Source organism: Bos javanicus, chromosome 5, assembly GCF_032452875.1.
Source record: "Bos javanicus breed banteng chromosome 5, ARS-OSU_banteng_1.0, whole genome shotgun sequence".
Taxonomy (NCBI): Eukaryota; Metazoa; Chordata; class Mammalia; order Artiodactyla; family Bovidae; genus Bos; species Bos javanicus.
The window spans coordinates 12,518,295-12,543,058 of NC_083872.1; the positions used below are offsets into that span (position 1 = coordinate 12,518,295).

General features: G+C 37.1%; 1 protein-coding gene across 7 annotated transcripts in view; it reads left to right on the forward strand.

The window, feature by feature from the left end:
• Positions 1 to 24,764, forward strand: part of METTL25 (methyltransferase like 25) — a 135,495-nt gene that overhangs the window by 101,077 nt on the left and 9,654 nt on the right. For 2 of the 7 annotated variants that reach the window (XR_009736289.1, XM_061415653.1), the window contains 2 exons: positions 2,204 to 2,278; positions 2,847 to 2,918. Coding sequence is in view for 5 of the 7 variants with exons in the window: in XM_061415653.1 (XP_061271637.1) it covers positions 2,204 to 2,244 (41 nt within the window). In the remaining 2 variants the exon portion in view is untranslated. Of the gene's footprint in view, positions 1 to 2,203; positions 2,279 to 2,846; positions 2,919 to 4,433; positions 4,543 to 8,787; positions 9,384 to 24,764 lie in introns of those variants that run through there. The other 5 variants (XM_061415647.1, XM_061415648.1, XM_061415651.1 and 2 more) reach the window with 5 other exon arrangements.

The following is a 24,764-nucleotide window of genomic DNA, read 5'->3' on the forward strand; positions in this document are numbered from 1 at the left end:
TTGCACACAGCTTTGCATATAGTTTCTCTAGTTAGATTTCTACCTTAACTTCTATCCATCAAACATCTATAATGCATAGTTTATAGTATCCAGTTTTGGATCATTCCATTTTTTTTAATAGGAAAGTAAAGATGATAGTCTCATCTTTTCTCTTCAAAATTACACAAAAGCAACACATGGAAAGAGAAACAGAAATACAAACTCCTTTTTGACAAAATCAAAAAACCTATTAAATCTCAAACCATGTGTATTATGAAGTTCAGTGAAGGTAAAGAGGGATACAGAGTGATCTCAAGAGACATTGCCTAGGCTTGCAGATCACCAGCACAACCAACAGTACAGTTCAGAGAATACTGTGGAACCCAAGGAATCACATTGAAAAACCATGTTTGTAGGAAGCAGTATGCTTATGAGGCAGGACTGAAAGAAAGGTGGTGAGCTCTGAGTTGTTCTGTAACTGCTAATCTCACATGACAGGACAGAAGTAAAGACTAAAGGCTGCAATTCAAACACATTCATAATCTTTTGAGGTGAGTGTTGCTGGCTTGAAGTTCAGGCCTAGACTTAGTCCAATATACTCTACTGTAAAAGTTTGATTCAGGAGATACTCATTCAATTCGAAGATGAGCAAAAAAAAGGGCTGGAGAGAAAACCATAATCTTGGGTTCTGTACCAAAGGGAAGATATTAATATTTTCTGGAAGGCCACACTAGAAATTGGATGAGACAAAGCCTTACTTTTCACTGTTAGTTACCCTTTTGTATGTTTTTTTTATTCAAAAGAAATTTCATGTAATAGAAAAAGAATGGGATCTTTGAAAAAATATTTATACATTTGCAAGGAGATCTGAATACAAATCCTTTCAGATTTTAGACTCTTTTTATTCAGCCTGTCATTTGTCTTGACCACATATGCATGGATACATGCCAAGTCGCTTCAGTCATGCCTGACTCTTTGCAACCCTATGACCATAACCCACCAGGCTCCTCCGCCCATGGTATTCTCCAAGCAAGAATACTGGAGTGGGTTGTGATGCCCTCCTCCAGGTGATCTTCCCAACCCAGGGATCGAACCTGCTTGTCTTATGACCCCTGCATTGGCAGGCAGGTTCTTTACCACTAGTGACACCTGGGAAACCCCTTGATCATATATAAATTGACAGCAATTTCTTCTGGTGACTTTCCTTTATCAAGCCTTTCACAAAGGCATTCAACATATAAAGAAACTTTTCCTTTTGCATCTATATTTTATTGATTTTTTAATATTTATATAATGTCATTATAATGTAACTGTAATAAAAAAGTTTAGGAACAAATACACTTAATGCAGTAGGCATAAAGCTCAACTGGTGAGAACAGAACATGTATTAATAAATTGTCTACAAAGTGGCCTACTAACCACAAGGATTCAGTGTACTATGGGTATCATGTTTTAGAGAAAAAACAGAAAGCACCGCTTGTTGATGGATTGGTTAAGTGTTGTTAGAAGAAATTATGTTTAATATGAATGTGTCTTTACTGTATTCCTTCTGCCTTTTCATTATTCTCTATATTTTTTTAGATATATTGCTTAAATTTTAGTTATATTCAAAAACTGTTTATTGAACTCCTACCTACTGTGTATCCCAAACATAGAAACAAGTGAAGGTAAATATTTGATTACTACTTGTTGAAATCAAAGATAATAGGATCTTATTATTGATTTTACTTATGATATACTGACAGAGAAGGTGATGGCAACCCACTCCAGTACTCTTGCCTGGAAAATCCATGGACGGAGGAGCCTGGTAGGCTGCAGTCCATGGGGTCGCTAGGAGTCGGGAATGACCAAGCGACTTCGCTTTCACTTTTCACTTTCATGCATTGGAGAAGGAAATGGCAACCCACTCCAGTGTTCTTGCCTGGAGAATCCCAGGGACGGGGGAGCCTGGTGGGCTGCCGTCTCTGGGGTTGCACAGAGTCGGACATGACTGAAGCGACTTAGCAGCAGCATGATATACTGAATAACCTATATTGATGCAGAAGATTTAAATGAAAGAATTTCGTTAAATTGACTTGCTTCATGAACATCCTTAGAGCTCTTCAGACACATAAGATTGCTTTGAATTATTATGTTTGTTATACTTCAGGGTACATCTGATTAGGGAAAAATATATATTTTTAACTGTTACTAAATCTATTATTGTTGTTGTTTTATCTTGAAGCTGCCAGAAAAAATTATAATGGACTACTACGAGAAATATAAGCCTAGAATGAATGAACTGGAGGCTTTTAATATGGTAAGTCTCAGAATTAAACATATTAAATCGAATATGTTGCTAGACTTGAGTGGGATCCTATTAAATTTTTTTTATGGGGCCAACCAATCTATATTGTTTTTCTCTTAATGTAGAAAAACTGTTTTGGATCATTTCCTATTTTAGGACTATATTAGGCGTCAGTACTATAATAAAGAGAACACATGGCAGATTTCTCTTAAAGTGTATTAGAAATGCATGGAAAGAAGTTTTAGAGTTCTTTGAACACATATTGGTCTCAATGCAATTATTTCACAAGCATTCCTTGTAATGAATTTCATTCTTAGTATGCCTTTAAAAGCTTTCTATCACATATGTATGATTGCTTTTGGATTCCAGCCCAAAGTCACTCAAAGGATATTCTTTTCCTTTAACTATTAAAAGAAAAACTTTTGATCTCTTAAGTACTTATTTTCTGAAGATGTACAATGGATATTGGAGATTTGGCCTTATGCAAGTTTCTGTAGGTGTATTTTCTTAAATGTAAGTGTTAAGTTAGTATTTTTGTTTGTTTTAAAGTACCACTGTGCTATCTTATTCTTTCTTTTAGTTGAAAGTTGTTCTAGCTCCTTGCATAGAGACCTTGATTCTTCTGGATCGACTTTGCTACCTGAAAGAGCAGGTAAATGATGTTAATTTTAAATTCATAACAAGAATCTTTATTAAATCCATTAATATCCATCTGCTTATAACTACGATAACTTTCTTTCACATAACTAGTAATATAATTTTTCTTGTTATATTTTCCAAGTTTAAATATTCTTTCCATCTCTTTTGAAACAAAAGCATATGCACAACAGATGTTTCCCAAAAACGTGCTATAATAAAGTGTACATTCTTTTAATTGTATGGTAATTACTATACAGTAGACAGTGCACACGAGCCATCATATGTGACATACCGGATAGCCAGGATATCAACATAAAGGATATCATTTATATGTTTCACTTTGTAAGAATCAGCTTTTAATTCATTTTTGAATTTGGGGACATATGTACTCCGCAGTACAAAAATTTCTTTCTAATCATTGCTTCTGTTTTCTCAGTCTTACTTGTTTAATCTATGTTGAATGACTAGAAAAATGATTTTTTGGTTTATCTTTGGGGAAAATGTGTTTTTCAGATTCTAGTCTAAGCTGTAATCAAAATTAGGTTTTTGAACTGTTTAATCCCATTTGTAGATTCAGCCTTATGTTTTCACTATAAACTCTTTAATATTTCTTTTATCATATGAAGAGCTTTACTTCTTTTCAACAAGCTACTTGGAACAAGTGGGTTTTAATAAATGATATTTTTATGGAGAAAAGCAGTTTTTAAATATTTGGATAATTACATACTTTGCTAAGCTACTAACTCAAAATCACTGGAAACTTTTGCTTTTCACCTTGGTAGTTCACAGAATCAGGCTTATTTTACTAGGTACTCATCGCTTCCCTTTTCAAAACAATTCCCAGTGACCTAAATAAAATAGGTAGGCATAACAGTATGTACCAAGTTTAACTGGTAATGCAGTGATAGAAATCCTGCAGTTGTTCATTTGATAATATTTTAAATACTATTACTGTTATAAAAGTAATACATACTTAGTGTTAGGAAATTTTAAGTGAAGAATATCAAAAAGAAAGTTGAAAGTAATTATAATCTCACCTTTCAGCATTAGCTCTTAAATTACTGTGTTTTCTAGAGCTTTTAATATATGTATGCTGTGTGTGTATGAGCACATTATTTCTACTCTAATTAGAAATGGAATCAAATTATAAATACAGCTTCTCATCTACTTTGTTTCATTTGTTTCATTTAGATTTTTTCTATCTCATTAAATACACTGCAGAAGCTGAATGATGTTTCACCATGTAATTTATTTGAGCAATACCCAGTTGTCTGTAGCCACTTGCACTTTTTCACAGTTGTAGCAAGGAGTAGCCTGGTGTTTCACTCCCTATGTACATCTTTAATTATTTCTTCACCATAAAGTCCTGAAGGTGAAGTTCTAAATTAGAATTTAATTCTAAATTAATTTAATTAATTAAATTTGTTAATTTTCTTCAACAAAGAGCTCTCATATTCTAGTATATATTCTAACACCTCTCATATCTTCAACAAACAGTTGTCTGTTTAAATCACTTGTCAATTTACAGGATGATATCATGTGGTCTGCGCTTGTGAGGTTGTTTGATCCTGTGAAATCTCCCAGATGTTATGCCATTATTGCCCTGAAGAAGCAGCAATGATTTCCATTGAAGCAAGGTATTAGCTATATCTGTTTGCGGAATCTTTTGCTAATTTTGTTTTTCTAAACATTAATACAATGTTATGTAAATATTTGAAAGACATTGTTATATATCTTAAATAGACAATAAAACAATAGCTAAAGCAGAATGCCTTAATCCATTTTCCATTGTCAAAGCATACATTAATTAAAAACAATTAAAACTCATGAAAATATTAGAAAAGAATTGACCTACATTTCTGAATTCCTGCTGCTGCTGCTGCAAAATCGCTTCAGTCATGTCCGACTCTATGCGACCCCATACACGGCAGCCCACCAGGCTTCTCCACCCCTGGGATTTTCCAGGCAAGAGTACTGGAGTGGGTTGCCATTGCCTTCTCCAAGTACGTCCCTAGAACATTATAATCTGGGCCTTGTTTCCTGTTCAGTTATAGAGACTTCTGCTATTTACTGCATATCACATTTTGACATTTTACTGACTTAACATATGAAAGGTATAGTTATACTTACAGTAAAACTAGTTGGTCCTGAAGACCATTAGCATTTTCTTTCACATTTTGGAAGGATTTTTCATGTTATCAGAAAGGAAAAAGTCATGCTTAAATAAATACCCAGGAAACAGGCCAGATATTAAAAGTCCTTAATATAAAGAACATTTTATACTCTGTTTTAGTCTAAATTACAAGAGGAAGTATTCTGTGTCCTTAAAGGAATATGCATCTTGTAATTGAGATATTCACCTTAAGGATTCTTTTGTTAAATTAATTAATTTATTTTAATTGGAGGCTAATTACATTATTGTGATGACTCTTGCCATACATTGACATGAATCAGCCACAGGTATATATGTGTCCCCCCATCCTGAACCCCATCCACCCACCTTCCTCCCCACCCCATCCCTCTGTGTTGTCCTAGAGCATCGGCTTTGGGTGCCCTGCTTCATGCATCGAACTTGCACTGGTCATCTGTTTTACAAATGGTAATATAAATGTTTCAGTGCTATTCTGTCAAATCATCCCACCCTCGCCTTCTCCCAGAGTCCAAAAGTCTGTTCTTTACTCACTTTAAGGATTCTTGGGGCGTTTACCAAAATAAAGGATGAGTTGGCACTTAAGGAATCACCTTGTTCTGTGTAAAAAGTCAAACTAGGAAAAACGAGTGAATCGGGGAAGACCAGTACTCTGCCCAGAGTGGTGCAGAGTCCTTTCATTAGCAGAAAACTTGAAGTTTCTGATTTGCACAGAAGAAGTGGACAGGTAGGGGGAGAAAAGTTTACTTGATTCTCAGCTAGAGACTGCATAAAATTTTTCCTGGAGAAAGAGTAACTGCTTTCTTAAATTTTAGAGTCTATCCACAGGTGAGACCAATTTCTTGCTTTGGGTTGTGATACTGAGTTTGTGCCTAGTATATATGTGAAAAGATCTTGAAGCTGGGAAATAAATGTGAAAAGACCCTGGTGTAGTATATATGTGTATATATATACTATATATATATATGTGTGTACACACACACATATATATATATACACACACATATATAGTATATAATACATATACATATATATGTATATATGTGAAAAGACCCAGATGTAACCAGTATATATTAGAAAAGACCCTGATGCTGGGAAAGATTGAAGGCAGGAGAAAAAGGAGACCACAGAGGACAAGATGGTTGGATGGCATCACCGACTTGATGGACATGAGTTTGAGCAGGCTCCAGGAGATGGTGAAGGACAGGGAAGCCTGGCGTGCTGCAGTCCATGGGGTTGCAAAGGGTCAGACATGACTGAACGACTGAACAACAACAGCAATATATGTGAATGATCAGGTGCTTTGTATACTGAGTAAGATACTGGGAAAATTAGCCATTTTTCAAGCTCTTTATGCTGAGTTTTAAATGTGTACAGAAGTAGAGAATAGATTATAATAAATCCCCCTGTACTCATCACAGACTTTAATAATTAGAAGCACTTACCAATCTTGTTTCATCAGCACACACGTGAGCATGCATACATACACAATTGTCACACGCACCCACCATCCATGGAAAATTTTAAGGCAGATCTCAGGCAGCTTGTTATTTTACCTAAATACTTCAGTGTATATTTCTAAGTTAAGGATTTTTTTTCCCATAGTAATCTATTACTTGTCCTCATTCACATTTCCATGATTGGCTCCAAATGTCTTTACAGATTAATACCTCATTTGGTTCAGTTCAGAATCTAAGCAGGGTCCACACGTTTGCATCTGATTGATGTGTGTCTTTAGGTTACTTTTTTATTCTCTTTCCTCATGTTGTTTCTTATATGAGTAGCTTTCTCAGGAGCAGAAAACCTTTCCAGGCTACTTTCTTTCCTTTCATAATTTTACTTCTGTTTAAAAATTTAAACTTTTTTCTAAAGTCCAAATATTTATATAACATTCATTCCAGTTTCCCTGGTGGCTCAGAGGATAAAGCGTCTTCCTGCAATGCAGGAGACCCGGGTTCGATCCCTGGGTTGGGAAGATCCCCTGGAGAAGGAAATGGCAACCCCCTCCAGTACTCTTGCCTGGAGAATCCCATGGACAGAGGAGCTTGGAGGGCTACAATTTATGGGATCACAAAGAGTTGGACACAACTGAGCATGCATTCATACATGATGGAATGCTTACCACGTGTCAGGTATATGTAGGCACTGGCAGTATGGAGACAAACAAAAAATGTCTCTGTCCTCAAAATGTTCAGTGAGGAAGACAATAAAATTACTAATTACAGTAATTAATACTATAATCACTGGACATAGCTAAGAGGATCAGGGCATAGGATTCTTTAGGGCATCTTTAGATCAATACACTTGAGGGCAAGAGGGAATCAGTAATGTTAGTACCATAGTTTGGATTCATGTAAATTAAGTTGTGTACTTGCCTAAGTCACTTAACTATTTGGTGCACTTCAATTTTCTCATCTGCAGAAATATAAAAATAGAATTTACTCCAAGTATGTTATGAGGGTTAAAGGAATAAGTATGTGTCATTGAACTCCCCCAAACCATCTCCAGGCACCCTGTTTATCAAGCAAAATTAAGTTTATTAGAATTCAGTGCAGTAAAAGGAAACTCCTCCTGGACAGTCTCTGAAGGGGAAGTCACGGGGGAGGATATTTGAAGGATTTCAAAGTCTGGACTCGAGTAGTTTAAGGTAGCTTTTTTAAGGTGGAGAACAGACAGGGATTTGGGAAAGTTCCTGACCTGATACAAATTTTATGGTTAATATCTATAGCAGGGTGAGGATCTCAAAGCATATCTTGATGATAAGTAAACTGTTGCTTGATAAGTTAACTCTTTGCCAAGGTGAACAGATTGTTTATCTGAGATAAATTGACATATGGGAATTTCCTGAAACAAACAGTGAAGTTATTTATTGGTTTATAGTCTTATCTTCCTTGGGCAAAGTTTTCTTGTCACAAATAAATCGTGTTGACACAGGTGGTCCAGGTTCTTAGACGCCATAGCTCTGTCAGATTAGTGCAGATGGTTGCAGTTCTCCTTGTAAAGTACTTAATTCTTGGCACATAATGCATAATATAAAAGCAATAGTTGTGGTTTTTAAATGTCCTAGAGGGAGACAAGTGGAAGCTTAACTGTCTTTATAACAGTAATTTTTGTAGGGGAAAAAAGTGTTTTTAGGGAAAAAACAGTGATTGTATCTATAGGTATAAATGCCTAGAGTTATACAAAAGGTGTTCTATACCACATAAATCTGATTGTTCTTTAATTTGTGTTTCTTGCTGCTGTACATAATAATGATAATTATTGTTACCCTCTTTAACATGCATAGTTATTCCAAAGTCTTTGCATGAGTCATGTGGTTTCATTTTTTCCAAGGTGGCTAAGAGCTAAATTGAACGTATTTTTAAATACTTTTTATTTGTTTTTAATTGAAGTATAGTTGGTTTATATATTATATGCTACAGGTATACAACATAGTGATTAATAATTTTTAGATGTTATACTCTATTTATAGTTGTTATAAAGTATTGTCTGTATTTTTCTGCTGTGTCAATCTGATCTCATCACTTCATGGGAAATAGAAGAGGAAAAAGTGGAATCAGTGACACATTTTATTTTCTTGGGCTCTAAAATCTCTGCAGGCAACTGCAGCCACAAATTAAAAGATGCTTGCTCGTTGGTAGGAAAGCTATGACAAACCTAGACAGTATATTAAAAAGCAGTGACATCACTTTGCCAACAAAGATCCATATAATCCAAGCTATTGTTTTTCCAGTAGTCATGTCCGAATGTGAGAGTTGGACCAAAAAGAAAGCTGAACACCGAAGAATTGATGCTTTTGCATTGTGGTGCTGGAGAAGACTCTTAAGCGTCCCTTGGACTGCAAGGAGATCAAACCAGTCAATCCTAAAGGAAGTTAACCCTGAATATTCATTGGAAGGACTTATGCTGAAGCTGAAGCTCCAATACTTTGGCCACCTGATGGGAAGAGCCATCTCATTGGAAAAGAGCTTGATGCTGGGAAAGATTGAAAGCAAAAGGAGAAGGTGTCTGGAGAGGAGGAGATGGTTAGATAGCATCACCAATATATATGTGTGTGTGTATATATATATATGTACATACTTATGTTTATATATATAATATTTCTATATGCTTCATTTTTTCCTTCCAGTTTTATTGAGATATAGTTGATATCCAGTACTATTTAAGGTATACAGCATAATGATTTTCCTTAAATTCATGAAATGTTTACCACATTATTTAGTGAACATCTGCCATTTCATATAGACACAAAATTAAGGAAATAGAAAAAAATTGTTTTCCTTGTGATAAAATCTTTCAGGATTTACTCTCTTAAAAACTTTCATGTATAACATGCAGCAATGTTAATTGTATTTAAGTTGTGTACTATATTCCCTAGTACAATACTTACTTATCTTCTAACTAAGAATTTGTACCTTTTGACTGCCTTCACCCAGTTCCCCCTGCCTTCCCTTGTAACCACAAATCTGCTCTCTTTTTCTATGAGTTGTTTGCTTTTAAAGTGTAATTTATCTCCAGTTAACACTATGTCAGTACCTGTCACACAGCATAGTGATTTGATTTTTCTGTACCCGTCAAGATGATCATCACAATAACTCCAGTTACAATCTGTCACCATTCAAAGATATTACATAGTTATTTTTTAAATTTAATTTGAAGTATAGTTGATTTACAATGTTGTATTAATTTTTACTGTAGAGCAAAGTGATTGTAATATATATGTCATATATGAATATGCATACACACACTTATATGGGCTTCCCTGGTGGCTCAGCTGGTAAAGAATCCACTTGCAATGCAGGAGACCTGGGTTCGATCCCTGTGTTGGGAGGATCCCCTGGAGAAGGGAAAGGCTACCCACTCCAGTATTCTGGCCTGGAGAATTCCATGGACTGTACAATCCATGGGTTCGCAAAGAGCCAGACACGACTGAGCGACTTTCACTTCACTTCATATATATATATATATGGATGGTGGTGGTGTAGGCGCTCAGTCATGTCCTGGTCTTTGCAGCCCCATGGACTGGAGCCCAGCAGGCTCTTCTGTCCATGGTATTTTCCAGGCAGAATACTGGAGCAGCTTGCCATTTCCTGCTCCAGGGGATCTTCCCAACTCAGGGATCAAACCCCATCTGCTGAATTGGCAGGTGGGTTCTTTACCACTAGCACCATCTGGGAAGCCCATACACACATGCATTCTTTTTTATATTCTCTTCCATTTGTGGTTTATCACAGGATATTGAATATAGTTCCCTGTGCTATACATATGGTTTATCCATTCTACGTACAATCATTTGCATCTACTAACCCCAAATTCCCAGTTCATCCCACCTCCCCACCCCACACTGTACATTTCATAACCGTGACTCATTTGTTTTGCAATTGGAATTTTCTACTTCTTCACCTATCCTCCCCTCCCTAACCTGCTCTCCTCTGGCAATCATCTGTTTGTTGTCTGTAGCTATGAGTCTTTTTCTATTTAGTTATGTTTGTTCATTTGTTTTGATATTTAGACTCCAAATATAAGTGAAATCATTCAGCATTTGTCTTACTCTGTCTGACTTATTTCATCTAGCATAATACCTGCCAAGGCTATCCATGTTGTTGCAAATGGCAAAATGTCATTCCTTTTTTAGCTAAGTAATATTCCTGTGTGTGTGCACGTGCACGTGTGTGTGTGTGTGTGTCACATCTTCTGTTTCCATCCATCTATTGACAAGCACTTCGGAGAAGGCAATGGCACCCCACTCCAGTACTCTTGCCTGGTAAATCCCAGGGACGGGGGAGCCTGGTGGGCTGCCATCTGGAGAATCCCAGGGATTGGGGGAGCCTGGTGGGCTGCCATCTATGGGGTCGCACAGAGTCGGACATGACTGACATGACTTAGCAGCAGCAGCACTGACAAGCATTTAGGTTGCTTTCATATCTTGGCTATTGGCAGTAATGCTGCAGTGAACACAGGGGTGTATATATCTTTTTAAATTAGTGTTTTTGTTTTCTTCAAATAAATACCCAAGAGTGGAATTGCTGTATCGTATGGAAGTTGCATTTTTAATTGCTTAAGGAACATTCATCTGTTTTCCATAGTGGCTCCAGCAGTTTATATCCCCAGAAAGTGCACAAGAGTTTCCCTTTCACCACATCCTCACCAACATTTGTTATTTGTGTTCTTTTTGATGATAGTCATTTCTGACAGGTGTGAGGTAGTATCTCATTGTGGTTTTTCTTTGCATTTCTCTGATGATTGGTGATATTGATCATCATCTTTTCATGTTCCTTTTGACTATCTGTATATCTTCTTTGGAAAAACGTCTATTCAGATGCTCTGCCCACTTTTGATTGGGTTGTTTGGGAAGGGTTTTGATGTTGTTATATGAGTTCTTTGTATATTTTTCAATATTAACCTCTTATTGGATATATCATATACAGATATCCTTTCCCATTCAGTAGGTGAACTTTCCATTTTGTTGAAAGTTTCCTTTGCTCTGAAAAAGCCTTTCCATTTGATGTAGTGCCATTCATTTATTTTTGTTTCCTTTACCTAAGGAGACACATCTAAGAAATACTACTAAGATCAGTGTTAAAGAGCTTTCTTCCTTTGTTTTCTTCTAGAATTTTTATGGCTACAGGTCTTACATTTAAGTTTTTAATCTATTTTGAATTTATTTTTGTACATGGTTTGAGAAAGTAGTCCACTTGAATTCTTTTGCACGTAACTGTCCAATTTTCCCAACACCATTTATTGAAGAGTCTGTCTTTTCCTCATTGTACATTCTTGCCTCCTTTGTTGAAGATCAATTATCCATTTAAGTGTGGGTTCACTTCTGGATGCTCTTCTATTCCACTGAGCTATGTGTTGGTTTTTGTGCCAGTACCATATTGTTTTGATTACTGTACCTTTGTAATATTTGGAATTAGGAAGGATGATGCCTCCAACGTTGTTGTTCTTTCTCAGGACTCTTTTGGCTATTCGGGGATTTTTGTTTTTTCATACAAATTTTACAATTATATTTTCTAGTTCTGTGAAAAATGCCACTGATATTTTGATAGTTCCATATGCTTTATTTTTTAATTAATTCATTTTATTTTTTGGCCGCATCTGGTCTTCGTTGCTTTGCGTGGGCTTTCTCTCGTTGTGGCATGTGGGAGCTGCTCTCCAGTTGCAGTGCGTGGGGCTTCTCACTGCGGCGGCTTCTCCTGTTGTGAAGCACAGGCTTTAGGTGCGCAGGCTCGGTACTTGCAGTTCGTGGGCCCTAGAGCTCACTGGCTCCAGCAGCTGTGGCTCATGGACTTAGTTGCTCCACAGCATGTAAAATCTTCCAGAAAGAGGGATCAACCCCGTGTCCCCTCCATTAGCAGGCAGATTCTTAAACGCTATGCTACAAGGGAAGTCCTCCTGTATGCTTTAAATTTAAGAAGTATACCTTTAAATAACTTTGGAGTTAAAGAAGAAAGTGGAAATGAGAAAATATCTTGAATAATAATGAAAAAATTATAATTTTTGATTACACATAATTGTAACTTTTATTACAAATTACACATCAAAATTTATGAGATAAGTTAAACCATGATATAAGGAAACATCAGTTGTGAATACATATTAGAAAATAAAAGACCAAAAATCAAAAGATTAGTGGAAGGAAAATACACAGAGAGATAATTAACACCTCCAAAGTTGGTTTTTAGATTTTAAAAAAACTGTCACAACTCTGGCAAGAGTAGTCATTTAAAAAAATAATAAAACATAGGATTATAAAAGGGGACATCACTATAGATCTTACAGAAATTAAAAAGGTAGTAAGAATAATATGAACTGCTTTATGCCAGTACCTTTGAACATTTATATAAAATGGAAAATTTTTCTCAAAGAAATGCAATATGCCAAAACTGCCTCAAGAAGAAAAATAAAACATGAATAATCATATAACTGTTATATTGAATCTGCAGTTAATCCTCTATTAATTCCCTATATCTCAACAAAAGTACTTTGTGGATGTTAAATATAATTGTTACCCACTGTCTTGTTGGTTTACAAGTAAAGGTTGAGGAGAAAGATTTCAAAGCTATTAGTAGTTCCTAAATTCAGGAGTTTATAATCTAGTCATTGAAACATATGTGAGGCATATGGAAGAGTGAAGAGTTAGATAATGACATCCCGGAGGAGACAAAGAAAGTGTCCACATAAACACACAATGCTTTACCATGAACTGTGTCCTAGACTGCCGACTTCTGTCCCATTCTTCCTCTTAGCTGTAGTTTCCTTGAGGTTGTTTTTAAATGTGGTCAGTAGAATGGTTTGTTTTCATGGAGGAAAAGACTGTTTAAGAAATACTCTGCTGTGTGAAATATGTGCTCTGGTTAACCTGTGACCAAAGGAACTGAAAGTCTCCAAACCTCCCTGATGATTTGTGCTTGGCCAGTGATACTACTGGCTACATGCATGGGAATTTATTAGTTGATGTATTTATCTCAGTGGATTGCCTCGTTAAGTTTGCAGGTGTTCTGTCAATGAAAGACCTTTTTTTTTAAATTGTACTGTTTTTATTAGAATTTTTCAATGCACAATCCAGAATAAGAAAGTTAACACATTTCAGCACAGAAGAAAGTAGCATGTATTTAAACCTAATGGGAGGAAAAGCTTTTAACTTCTACTCAGACAGTTATGATTGAACATGTTGGATTTTAGAAAATCAGAGAAAGTGTGCAAGTTCCAACCTAAAATTCAACACATTGCTTTCCATTTAGTCAGCATGGGATTTGGTGTGCATCAGCTGATCAGTTTGAACTAAATGCACACGTATTCTGAGTGAACTGCTTCTCAGGAAAGAATCCAGTCTTCTAATACCGCTACAACTCTTTCAAGAAAAAGAGTTGATGGTGGTTTTGCATTGAGCAAAATATACTCCAATAATGTGTTTCAAGGGAAAGATAAAACAGTTCCAGATCCATTTGATTATAACAACAGACATCTCTGGTGCTCTGGTGACTTCAGACCATTTCCAATTTTAGTAGACAATATAACTGTGCAGGTAAACCTCTGTGAATAAATGCATAAGGGACAGATTTTTAAATCATAAAGAAAAAAATGTTAGTGCTGTATTTCCACTTTAATTCAAAAAGACAGAAACTAAAATTGAAGGCCAAAGAGGGTTAATTTTTAACGTATAGGATGTTGGCCATCTTTCTAGTATATAAACAATGTCTATCAAGGCTCCACATTTACATTCACGTTACCAGCTTATACATTTGGGAAGTCATTCCTTCACAGCAGGTTGTACTGTCCTGAGGAATGATATTTAGTAGTTTTGAGGGTCGACATTTACAGTGTAAGAACTGAAAACTTTTGCAAGGTAAATGCTTTTCTTGGATAACTTTTCTCTTATTAACAGCAAATAGTTATTGCTCTTGAAAATAAACAAATTTGAATTTTTTAAATATGCTTCATGTTTTAGATCTCTAGCACAGTTTTAATATCCACTTTTGTTAATGATATTACTGGTAATGTGTTTTCATTCTAATAAATTGGTTGCAGATGCTCAGAGAAGAAAGGATTTCATTAAAATTGCGGCTCTTAATAGCATACCTCCTACCTTTAAGATTAATGAAACAATAGTAAATTCAACCAAAATCTCCTTACTGGTCTATTATTATGGAAATTAAAACTTTATATCTCTTGGAGTTTTGTTTAGTTAAGGAAATGAAACCATGTTACAGAGCTTCTGAAGGTCATAGTAGCCTAGTGGAATTACATCAAGTATACATTTACATCCTGATTTTTAGATTCTAAACTGTCTACAAGATGCAAATGCATGAGAAGGAAAGGATAGCAGTTTGTGGAGGCTAAAATAGAAATGCCATCTTGGAAAAATAAGAAACAAACAATCAAATCTAATTTTTCCAAAAACAGTGTATCTGTGTCTCTGATCAAGTAAGATATGTATAAGTTCAACAAAACTTTGTTGTTGTTTAGTTAATAAGTCTTAAAAAAAATTAACTCTCTTGTGGCCCCATGGACTGTCGCCCACCAGGCTCCTTTGTCCGAGGGATTTTCCAAGCAATAATACTGGAGCAGGTTGCCGTTTGCTTCTCTAGACGATCTTCCCGACCCAGGGATTGAACCTCCGTCTCCTGCACTGACAGATTCTTTACCACTGAGCCATCTGGGAAGTAAAACTTTATTGAACATCTATAACTGGATGTTTTGACACTTAACCTCAATTCTCAGAGCAATAAACTAATTCGGTGTGCATTGGGGATACAGATTGTTAGTATCAAGCAGTAGTCTATGCCTAAGGTGCAAGCAGTAATACTTATTGTAAAGTTAAAAAATAAAATTAAAAAAAAAAAAAAAAGAATAGTTCAGCCATTCTTCTTTCACTCTAGGGACTTAACTGTTATCTTAAAAGCATAATGATTTCAGTGGTTTATATCTACTTACAAACTTCCTTTTTGTTCTTTCCTTTTGTCTAGCTTTGTGGTCTCCAGACTTTGGTGAGCCAAAGAATTAAGATATATACTACTATATATTCAAAAGTAAACAAATCACCATGTAAATTTCCCATAGAAATATATTCTTAACACATTTAAGAGATCTTTCAGCTGTTAGTTGGTTTAAAAAAAAAAGATTCAATGATAACAATCCCATTGACATTCCAAATAATGTATTTTGTTTTTACTACTTTGTATAATAGATTCATACTTAACTTTTATTATCTCATAAGTATATGAAAGTTAAAATCAGAACTTTGCAATTTAAAGTTAAAACTTATAGCCAAGGCCACTTTTGAAAGAATTTAACACCAATGATAGTGGTTAGTTTTAACTTGCCTAGGAAGATCAATGAATATCAAGAAACTTCCTGCCCATGGTATTAATTTAGTTTAAAAATAAATCTCAAGATATTTACTAAAAATAGACCTAAAGTAATTGCTAATTATTTAATACCAACTACTTTGACATTTTACATATTGTGTATACAAGGGCCACCCCAAAAGAATCAGAGTGGGGGTTTTATAAAGAGGCCTGTACATGAAATTTGAAAATCCCAAAGAAAATTTCAAAAACAGCTAACCAAATAGATGACTGACTGCATAGCATAATGTTAGAGCAGCAGCATTCCAAACAGCTTGTGGGCATATAGCAATGCTTAAAACTTCAACATGTGTGTTAAAGAGTGTATTTCTTGGTTACCAATACTGATCTTTCTGGACATCAGAGTGATATATTAAAATTGTAAGAAAATATTCCAATATATAACACTTCTTACATTGAAGTCCATGTGAATGGCATGCTTACATGTCCAAAGATTAGCTTCCAGCCATAGAAATAATATGGGAAGCAAAGACTAAGCCGGCAATTCCCTGCATCACATTTTTTTTTTTTTCTTGAAATAAGCTGAGCTTAAGAGTCCTATTACTCAGAAATGGACTCTGCAGACCACCAGCATCAGTGTCACCTGGGAACTTGTTAAAAATGCAGAATCTGAGTCCCTACCCTAAACCTATTCAATCAGAATTGGTATTTTTAAGGAGATCCTGAAGTGCTTAACATTTGAGAAGATACATTCTTTAAGGCTCCTCTGAGATACTTTTATGCCCAAGAACACACAAGACATAGCCAGGCCCCATAGTGTCTGCTGCATTTCAAGGTTAGGGAGCGTGCAGATCCCCAGGGGACTCACTCACAGATCTGCCCTAAGTGGACCACATCTTGACTCATGCACAAGAGGTCTGTATCTAAGAAGGTTAGAGCTCCCTACCAAAGACTGAATACAAAGGAGACCAGAATTTCACAAATCCCTTCTGAGTGCAGCTGACTTTTAACAGACATTACCCCAACAAGACTTGTTAATAAATTTGGGGATTGAATTGTGGAGTATTTTGCAGCCATTTTTCAACTGACTATGGCTGTCTTTTTAATGTCAAAGATTTAATTTGAAAGTAAAATTTAAGAATGTGAAAATGTTCTGTGTTATCTGTATATCTACCATAAAACTCTAACTTATATACATAGAGCTTAGGAACAACTCTTCAGAAGGCCTTCATATCTTTCGATAGACTCTCCACATTGTATACTGTGCTTTTCCTGTTTATCTCTGATTATGGTATCTTTCACCCATGTGATCTTTTCATAGAAATAAAATTAGCAAGCCAGTAGGCATTGGAATTTGCACAGAATTTATTTAAAAAGTCAAGATACAGTGAGTCTTTTGAGGCAAACAAATCAGGTTCCTGGGCTAAACCTCAAATTGCTCTAACATACAAGCTATCATTTGTACAAATCCATGAGAAATGAATGAAGAATTTGGCTCTCAAATAATATGGTCATGCCATTTAGAACTTTTTACTTTCTTTTTGTTAAAAAAAAATGAAGAAAATATAATTAAATTACTTATATTCCCACCACCAAGTAGTTATTTTTATTCACTTTAAATGTTTTTATTGTTTACATTTGCCTTAACAGTCAACCTGCCATTTATATTCTGCCTCTTTTACTTAACATTATGTAACAAATGTTTCCCCATGATTCTACACTGCCTTCATCATGATTATTTTTAATGACCTGAGCCCATCCTAATGACATTTACTCCATTTATCCATTATTTTATTATTAGACTTCAAGCCAACCTCTTGCTATTGTGCCTAAGACTACTGCAAATGCCTTTGAACACATGACATTATTCTTTTCTTCAGTCATTTACTTTCTATGAATATATTCTCAGAAGGAAAATTGCTAATTTAAGGTTAATAATGCTATTAAATGCATTGTATACATTAACTATTTAGGAACTCTGCTTTTTCTTGAGCCAGGGACGAAGTTCCCTTTTTTAAACAAATATACGGGACATTTGGATTTAATTCTTTTCATAAAAATTGCCAGCTTGGGAAATCATTGATGGTTAAACATAGAATCCACAACCATTTCGTAACAATAAAATTGCAAACCCTGAATAGGATCCTGCCTCCATATTTATACATAAAATACAAGGAAACATAGGCAAGCAATATACTAGTGACCAGACAGAAACCAATTCAGATAACTGAAGCCTGCATAAGTGGGCCAATAAATTAAACTCAAATATACCCTTCAAAAATGCACAAATGACCAGTCACCAAATACAAAGAGCTTTTCTATGTCCCTTATTTGATTATTTAAAAAAATAACCTACAATTTATTCTTTCCTGCAAATCCTGTTTTTCTCCGCCCAAAGCATCCACCTCGTCTAGTAAATGCTAAAAGCATATAGTTTAACTGGAATTATGAACAGACAGAGAAGGCCAATTTAAACAGATGTCATAATAAAAAAAAAAAAAAAAGAATTTACCCCACTTACATGTATTAGTTAATAGATGTCGAAATGGCCAATTTGACAGGAAGAGAAGAAGGAGCCACTTCAGTTACAGATTTCATGAAATCTGCCCCCCCACACAATAGTTCCTCTTATATGCAGTCCAAAGGTGTTGCATAAGCCCCTTCCTGGCAAGCAGGGATACATCATCAATTTCTTTGACAGTTCTGAAAGTCTACTATTCAAATTGCTCTTTCACCATCGCAGTCTCCATGGAAGGCTCCAATATGTTAACATAATTCCAGATTCACTATTCTCAAGTGTGCTGGCATCTGAGAGCTCTCTCTGAAGGAGTCTTCTTGAATGGCCAGATCTGTTTTAAAAATTTTAGAGGTGACTCCAACTTTATGTTTCTCTTATACACATACATACCATTAAACAGAGTGTCCTTGGCAACTACTCAAATTTTAAAAGGTTTTTTAAACTCCAAATGACATGATGGATTATAATAATAATGCCAACTAAATATTTATTGAGTGCCTACTCTGTGCTTGGTGCTGTTCTAAGCATTTTATATTTATTAACTTAGTTAATCCTTATAACAATCCTAAGAGGAAGGGACTATATTATTTCTGTTGCTTTACTGAAGGGAAAATTGAAATAAAGAGAGGTCAAGCAACTTGCTCCAAGTAAGAGGAAGCATGAGAATGGTAAAACCAAGGTTCAAATCCAGGCATCTGGCTTCAGGGTCCAACTACTTAACCATTACAGGTAATGTCTCACCTCTTGCTTGTTTAAGGGGCTTCTGTGTTGGTCTTCTTAATTTTTTCAGCTTCCTCTTGAGAAAATCAAGATATTGGTGGGTGCATAACCCTAAAAACCTCAAGTAATTTGATTCTTTCTTGGTTGTCCTACCTCTAAAGGGTAGGTCTCATAATCTACCAATCAGACAGAACAGCTTTTGCAAATGGCCAGAAAAATATTTGTTTTGTTTTGTTTTCTTAGACACCTAAAAAAAGTTTCATTATTAAAAGGAAAGGGCTCAGATGGTAAAGAATCTGCCTGTTGTGTAGGAGAACCAGATTCAATCCCTGGGTCAGGAAGATCCCCTGGAGAAGGGAATAGCAACCCACTCTAGTATTCTTGCCTGGACAGAGAAATCTGATGAGTTTCAGTCCATAGGGTTGCAAAGAGTCAGACACAACTGAGCAACTAACACTTTAACACTTTCAAAATCATAAGTAAAGTGTAAAGTGATCTTGAACTTTATGCCCAAAATAATAATAGATATTTTCTTTGTTTTTTTTATATTGGAAAATTAAACCTGAAAGTTCAAGTCATTTTTTCCAAAAATAACTAAACCTGCGAAGTGCTAAAAATCAAATGACAATTATGGACAATATTTAGAGAAAGCCACTCCATGACATGTCTGGAACAAGACAGCCTAGAACATTCTCAACATCTCTCTTCTGACTAATATGTTATTGCTACTTTGTAACAGAGACTACTTTCAGCCCACTTTAATTCTCCTGACTAAGAACAGTCGTTGAATGTCCCTAGCTTTTTTACAACCTCCATTTCAAAACTGTATACCTTGTGTTTTTAAATCCTCACTACCACCTTGCACTACAAGCCCAAATCCTGTAAGAAGCTCCTAAAAACTCTTCTCTTACTGAGACAACCCACAATTCTCCTGGAGTGCTTCTCTGCTGGCTTTAGTAAGCGAGATAAATCTAACTTGGATGGCAGTTTTCTTCCTAGTCCTCTCGGTTGATGGGCTATAAAAGTTTCTAAATTGTCTTGGTGGAAGTTGGTGCTAAAGTGCACTGAAGAGCAGTATCAGGGAGAAAACAAATTCTATTTCAGATATGTTGCGTGTAGGATGCTTTTGAGAAATTCAAGTAATATGAAAGAAACAATGGTTCAAAGGGGTTTGTAGAACAAAGGGGGAGCCTGGATGCAAATTTTGAAGTTATCAAGAGACAGATGGAAATTAAAGCCAGAACATGGATGAGATCACTCAGTACAAAAAGCATAAGAAGATAATGAAGAAACTGAAACTCCATTGTTAAGCTTCTGTAGAGAAGGCTGACCAGCAAAGGTGGCTGAGAAAGCACATCCAAAGATAAAGTAGAAAACCAGGGACAGATCATCACATGAGTCAAGGAAGAGGATATTTCAAGGCCTATGGAGTAATGGTTGAAAGCATTTGAAAGATCAAGTAACAAGAGAATGGAAAATGTTCTCTTGGAGTCCATCATTGATACTTTTTGTGAGAGGTTTTTCAGAACTTTGATGGAAGCAGAAGTCAGAATGCAGAGAAGTATTCGGTAAGCTAAATGAAGAAAGAAGGATCTTTCAGTATGATAGTGCTGTAAATAGTGATTAAAAGAATTGGTTCTAGAGAGAGACTGATGGAGTTGAAATTGTTTCCATCACTAGCTGTGTGGCCTTAGTGAGGTTACTTATTTCTACTTCACTTTCTCCATCTGTCAACTGGGGGGAAAATGGTAACTGACCACATGCAGTTCTGAGCAGGAAGAGATCAAGTAACAGAGATCCTTTTATATAGTAACATCTCAATAAGGACTAGCAACAAGTATTGTAAAACATGAGAGAGCATGACTTCTTTAGGGACTTGAAATTTGATGAATGCGAATAGTGAGTATGGAGATAAGAACAGCCAGGTTGAAGGGGTCCTAAACATGGAAGCCTTGAGTGCTATACATTTCCTCTCAAGACATAAAGGTTTCTTGAGGGAATTTAGGGAGAGAGTGATATGACTATAGGTCTATTTTAGAAAAATCACTGACTGTATAGCCTACAGGATAGATTAGGGTAGAATTCATTGAAGGCCAGGACAGCAGTTAGGAGCCCATTTCAAAAACCTAAATGAAAAGAGGTAATGCCTTGATTAAGGCAGAGGAAGTAGAAATGAAAAAGACTCAAGGAGGTAAAATCATTATGACTTGATTACTGGTTATATATTGTAAGTGAGAAGTCTAGGATACTCACCCTTCACCTCCCAACACGTTCCTGATGTGGGTGGCTAGCTGAATAGTACAGTAATTTACTGAGGAGGAGGAGGAATCTGTGAAGAAACAGAGGTCTAAGGGGTGCTTGGGAATTAGGGGTTTCTTATCATTCAATTTTGGATTTGCTGGACTTGGGAAATACCCAGATATTAAAGATATCCCATATGCAAACTAGAACCCTTAGGAAAGTTTCAGCTCAAGATCCATAAGTGGTTATTTAAGTCGTGAGTGTCCAAGTAGTTACTGAGGAGGAATATCTTGAGAGAGGAGTATTGAAAAAAGTGTTACGCAGAGATTTATTTAGGAAAATATTGGTTGACAACAGACAAATGTTCAATCTTCTTGAAAATGTGGTGGAAGACCAGTGATGGCAGCAGCCACAGCCAGTAAACATCCTCAAATAGGCTGCTTTAGTTCAACAGCGGAGAATCAACGATGAGACTAAGAGTGGGCAGGGAGAAGGCTAACCCCTCTCTCCTCCATTCAGCCTCCCAGTGTCTCCTTGTGGTCCACGTGATATCAGAAAATAAGCATCCTGCGCTGGAGAGGTTGACAAGTGGTTCCTTGAAAGGTAGCCAAGCCTCAGGAGCCATGTGTTAAATGAGAAACGTGATGGCATAGGGTCATTGGTTTTCTGTGAAGAAGGATTTCCAGATGCTCTTGGTGGAAAGGACAGCAGCAAAGGGAGAGTGAGTGAGAAGCGGGAAGAAGCCATTAGGTTAGATGTCAGAGCACAAACAGGCAAGATGATGGGCACTGCAGCTACTTTATCCACTTGGGAAGGACGACAAGGTGAAGGCAGGTAGTTCCGAGTTGTTGGTAATCCAAACAGAGGCCACGAGAGGGCTCTGTCTCCAGGCGTGAGCCCTGCTCACAGTTTACAACCCATCTAAAATGTCATCTTTTCAGGAAAAACCAGGACTCTGGTGGAGCATATACCGGAGAGTGGAAGGCTATTTTTAAAATAGTGGAAAATGACTATACTAAAATAACAGCAGTAACAACAACACTGAGTCATGAGTTGGGGAGCCTGTGTTCTGTTCCTGGTTTTGCCACCAACTATGTGACCCTGGACAAGTGACTTCACCTCTTCAGGCCTCAGTTCTCTTATTCATATGATGAGAGAGTTTATATAATGAGAGTCAGTGAGAGACATTCTGTTAGGCGAATAATGAGCAAATTCATATAATGAAAGCCAGTGAGTTCTGATACTTTATGAATAGCCCGTGACACCATGGCCATTGCTGGGTGGAGGAGCAGCATGCATCCTGGCTGGGCTGCCCTAGCATGCTGTCAGGACTGGCGGTGAATCAGCATCATGGAGCATCCCAGAGAAATCATAAAGCAAGCCTACGGGCAGCCTCGCTTTCCTTGGTGAGTGCCCTCAACAGCAGAGCCTGTTTGCTCTTACAGGACCAGGATGGTTCCCTTACACTGGGTTTTCTAGGGCATCCATTTGATTACCTGTTAACTCTTAGGGAGGTGAGGAGAAGTAAAGAAGTGAAGGGGGAAGGACCTTGCAGAGTGGACTTAGAGTCCTTTGTCAGCCTCTTCCCTTTCCTGCAGTTTACCCACATCACTTCTTCCCTCCCTCCCACAGTATCATTTAAAGAGATCCCTTCTCCATTTTCTAAGGATAGTTCTGTTATCTGTGCTCATAGGTCCAAACCCAGTACTCTAGTACTGAACAGGGGCAAATACCTAAAGTGAGAAAGTATATGTTTGAGAAGTGAGGAAAAAGGCCCCCATCGCTAGACTCTGTCTTGGATCAACATCAGCCTCCTTCTTTTCCTTTATATTAGAAAGTTTGAAGTAAGGATCCTGATGAAGGGGAAACCACAGTTCTACCTCTCCAATTCCGTCCCTCATTCACTGCCCACTCACAGCAACCAGATCCATCCCCACCATCCCAGCAGCTGGCATCCACATCACCAGATCTGCAGGATACTTTCTTGACTGTACTACAGGGTCTGCCATTGTTGAAGAAGCCCTTCCATAAACTTTCTTAAACTACAGATATCATTCAGCCCAACTAACCACATTCTTCTCTCCTCACTAACATCTCCTCTCAAAGGGATGAACACAGCCAGCCATGTTTTATACCCGAGACTCTTGGGACCGTAGGTGACTGGAATGTGAGTACACACCTGGCCAGTGTATCCTGGATCCTTGATGTGACCTGGCCCTACAAGAAGAGTTAAACCTATCAGAGTCTCCCCTTTCTCAGGAATTTGAAATAAACAACAGTATGGAGTGAGAGTCGAAAGGTCCTGGTATATGAAGAGATTCTAGAGGCAGTTGTTTGATCATGTGAGCCCAAAGTTATGAGGGTCAGAAATTATGAATGAACAGAGAAAGAGGTCCTTAGAGAGAAATAGATAAAGTCAATACAAAGAGAGAGCCAGAAAAGGCCAAAAGATTCAGGGAGATGGAGAGAATGTGTGACCTCCAAGCATTGCTTCCCAGAAGCCTAAAGAGACACTTTCGCCTCCCATTGTCTGTTCTCTCGCGAACTCTTCTCTATTTGTCCTTTAACTGTTGTTGGTTTGTTTAGTTGCTAAGTTGGATCCGACTCTTTGCAACCCTATGGACTGTATCCTGCCAGGCTCCCCTGTCAGTGGGATTTCCCAGGCAAGAATACTGCAGTGGGTTGCCATTTCCTCCTCCAGGGGATTTTCCCAACCCAGGGATTGACTCCACATCTCCTGCATTGGCAGGCGGATTCTTTACTGCTGAACCACCAAGGAAGCCCCCTTTAACTATTAGCCTTTTCCATGAAGGCTCTGTCCTTCGGCCTTTTTCAGTCCATGCAGGTGGCGCTAGTGGTAAAGAATCTGCCTGCTAGTGCAGGAGACATAAGAAACTCGAGTTCAATCCCTGGATTCGGAAGATCCCCTGAAGGAGGAAATGGCAACCCACTGCAGAATTCTTGCTTGGAGAATCTGGGCAGAGGAGCCTGGCAGGCTATAGTCCAATGGACAAAGGAGCCTGGCAGTCTGCAGTCCATTGGGTCGCAAAGAGTCAGACACAACTGAAGTGACTTAGCACACACACACTTTCCATGGGATGTGGTCTTGGCTTCCAAAAGCCTATATCTGATGGTGCTCAGGTCTGAATCTCTATGCTAGCTCTCTCTCTCTCTCTAATCTCTCTGCTGAGCTCTAGACCTGTTTATTCATCTGCCTGATGGACACTGCCATTCCCCATGGGCATTCCACCAGCACTTCAAAATCCACGTCTAAAGTCAAACTTCCAGTCAAACCTACTCTTCCTCTAAAACTCCTTTTTAGTGAAAGAAACTTTCAGCAGAAAACTAAAATAACCTTAGACTTCTGCTCCTTGGATCCATTGGAACGTTCAGTTCAGTCGCTCAGTCATGTCTGACTCT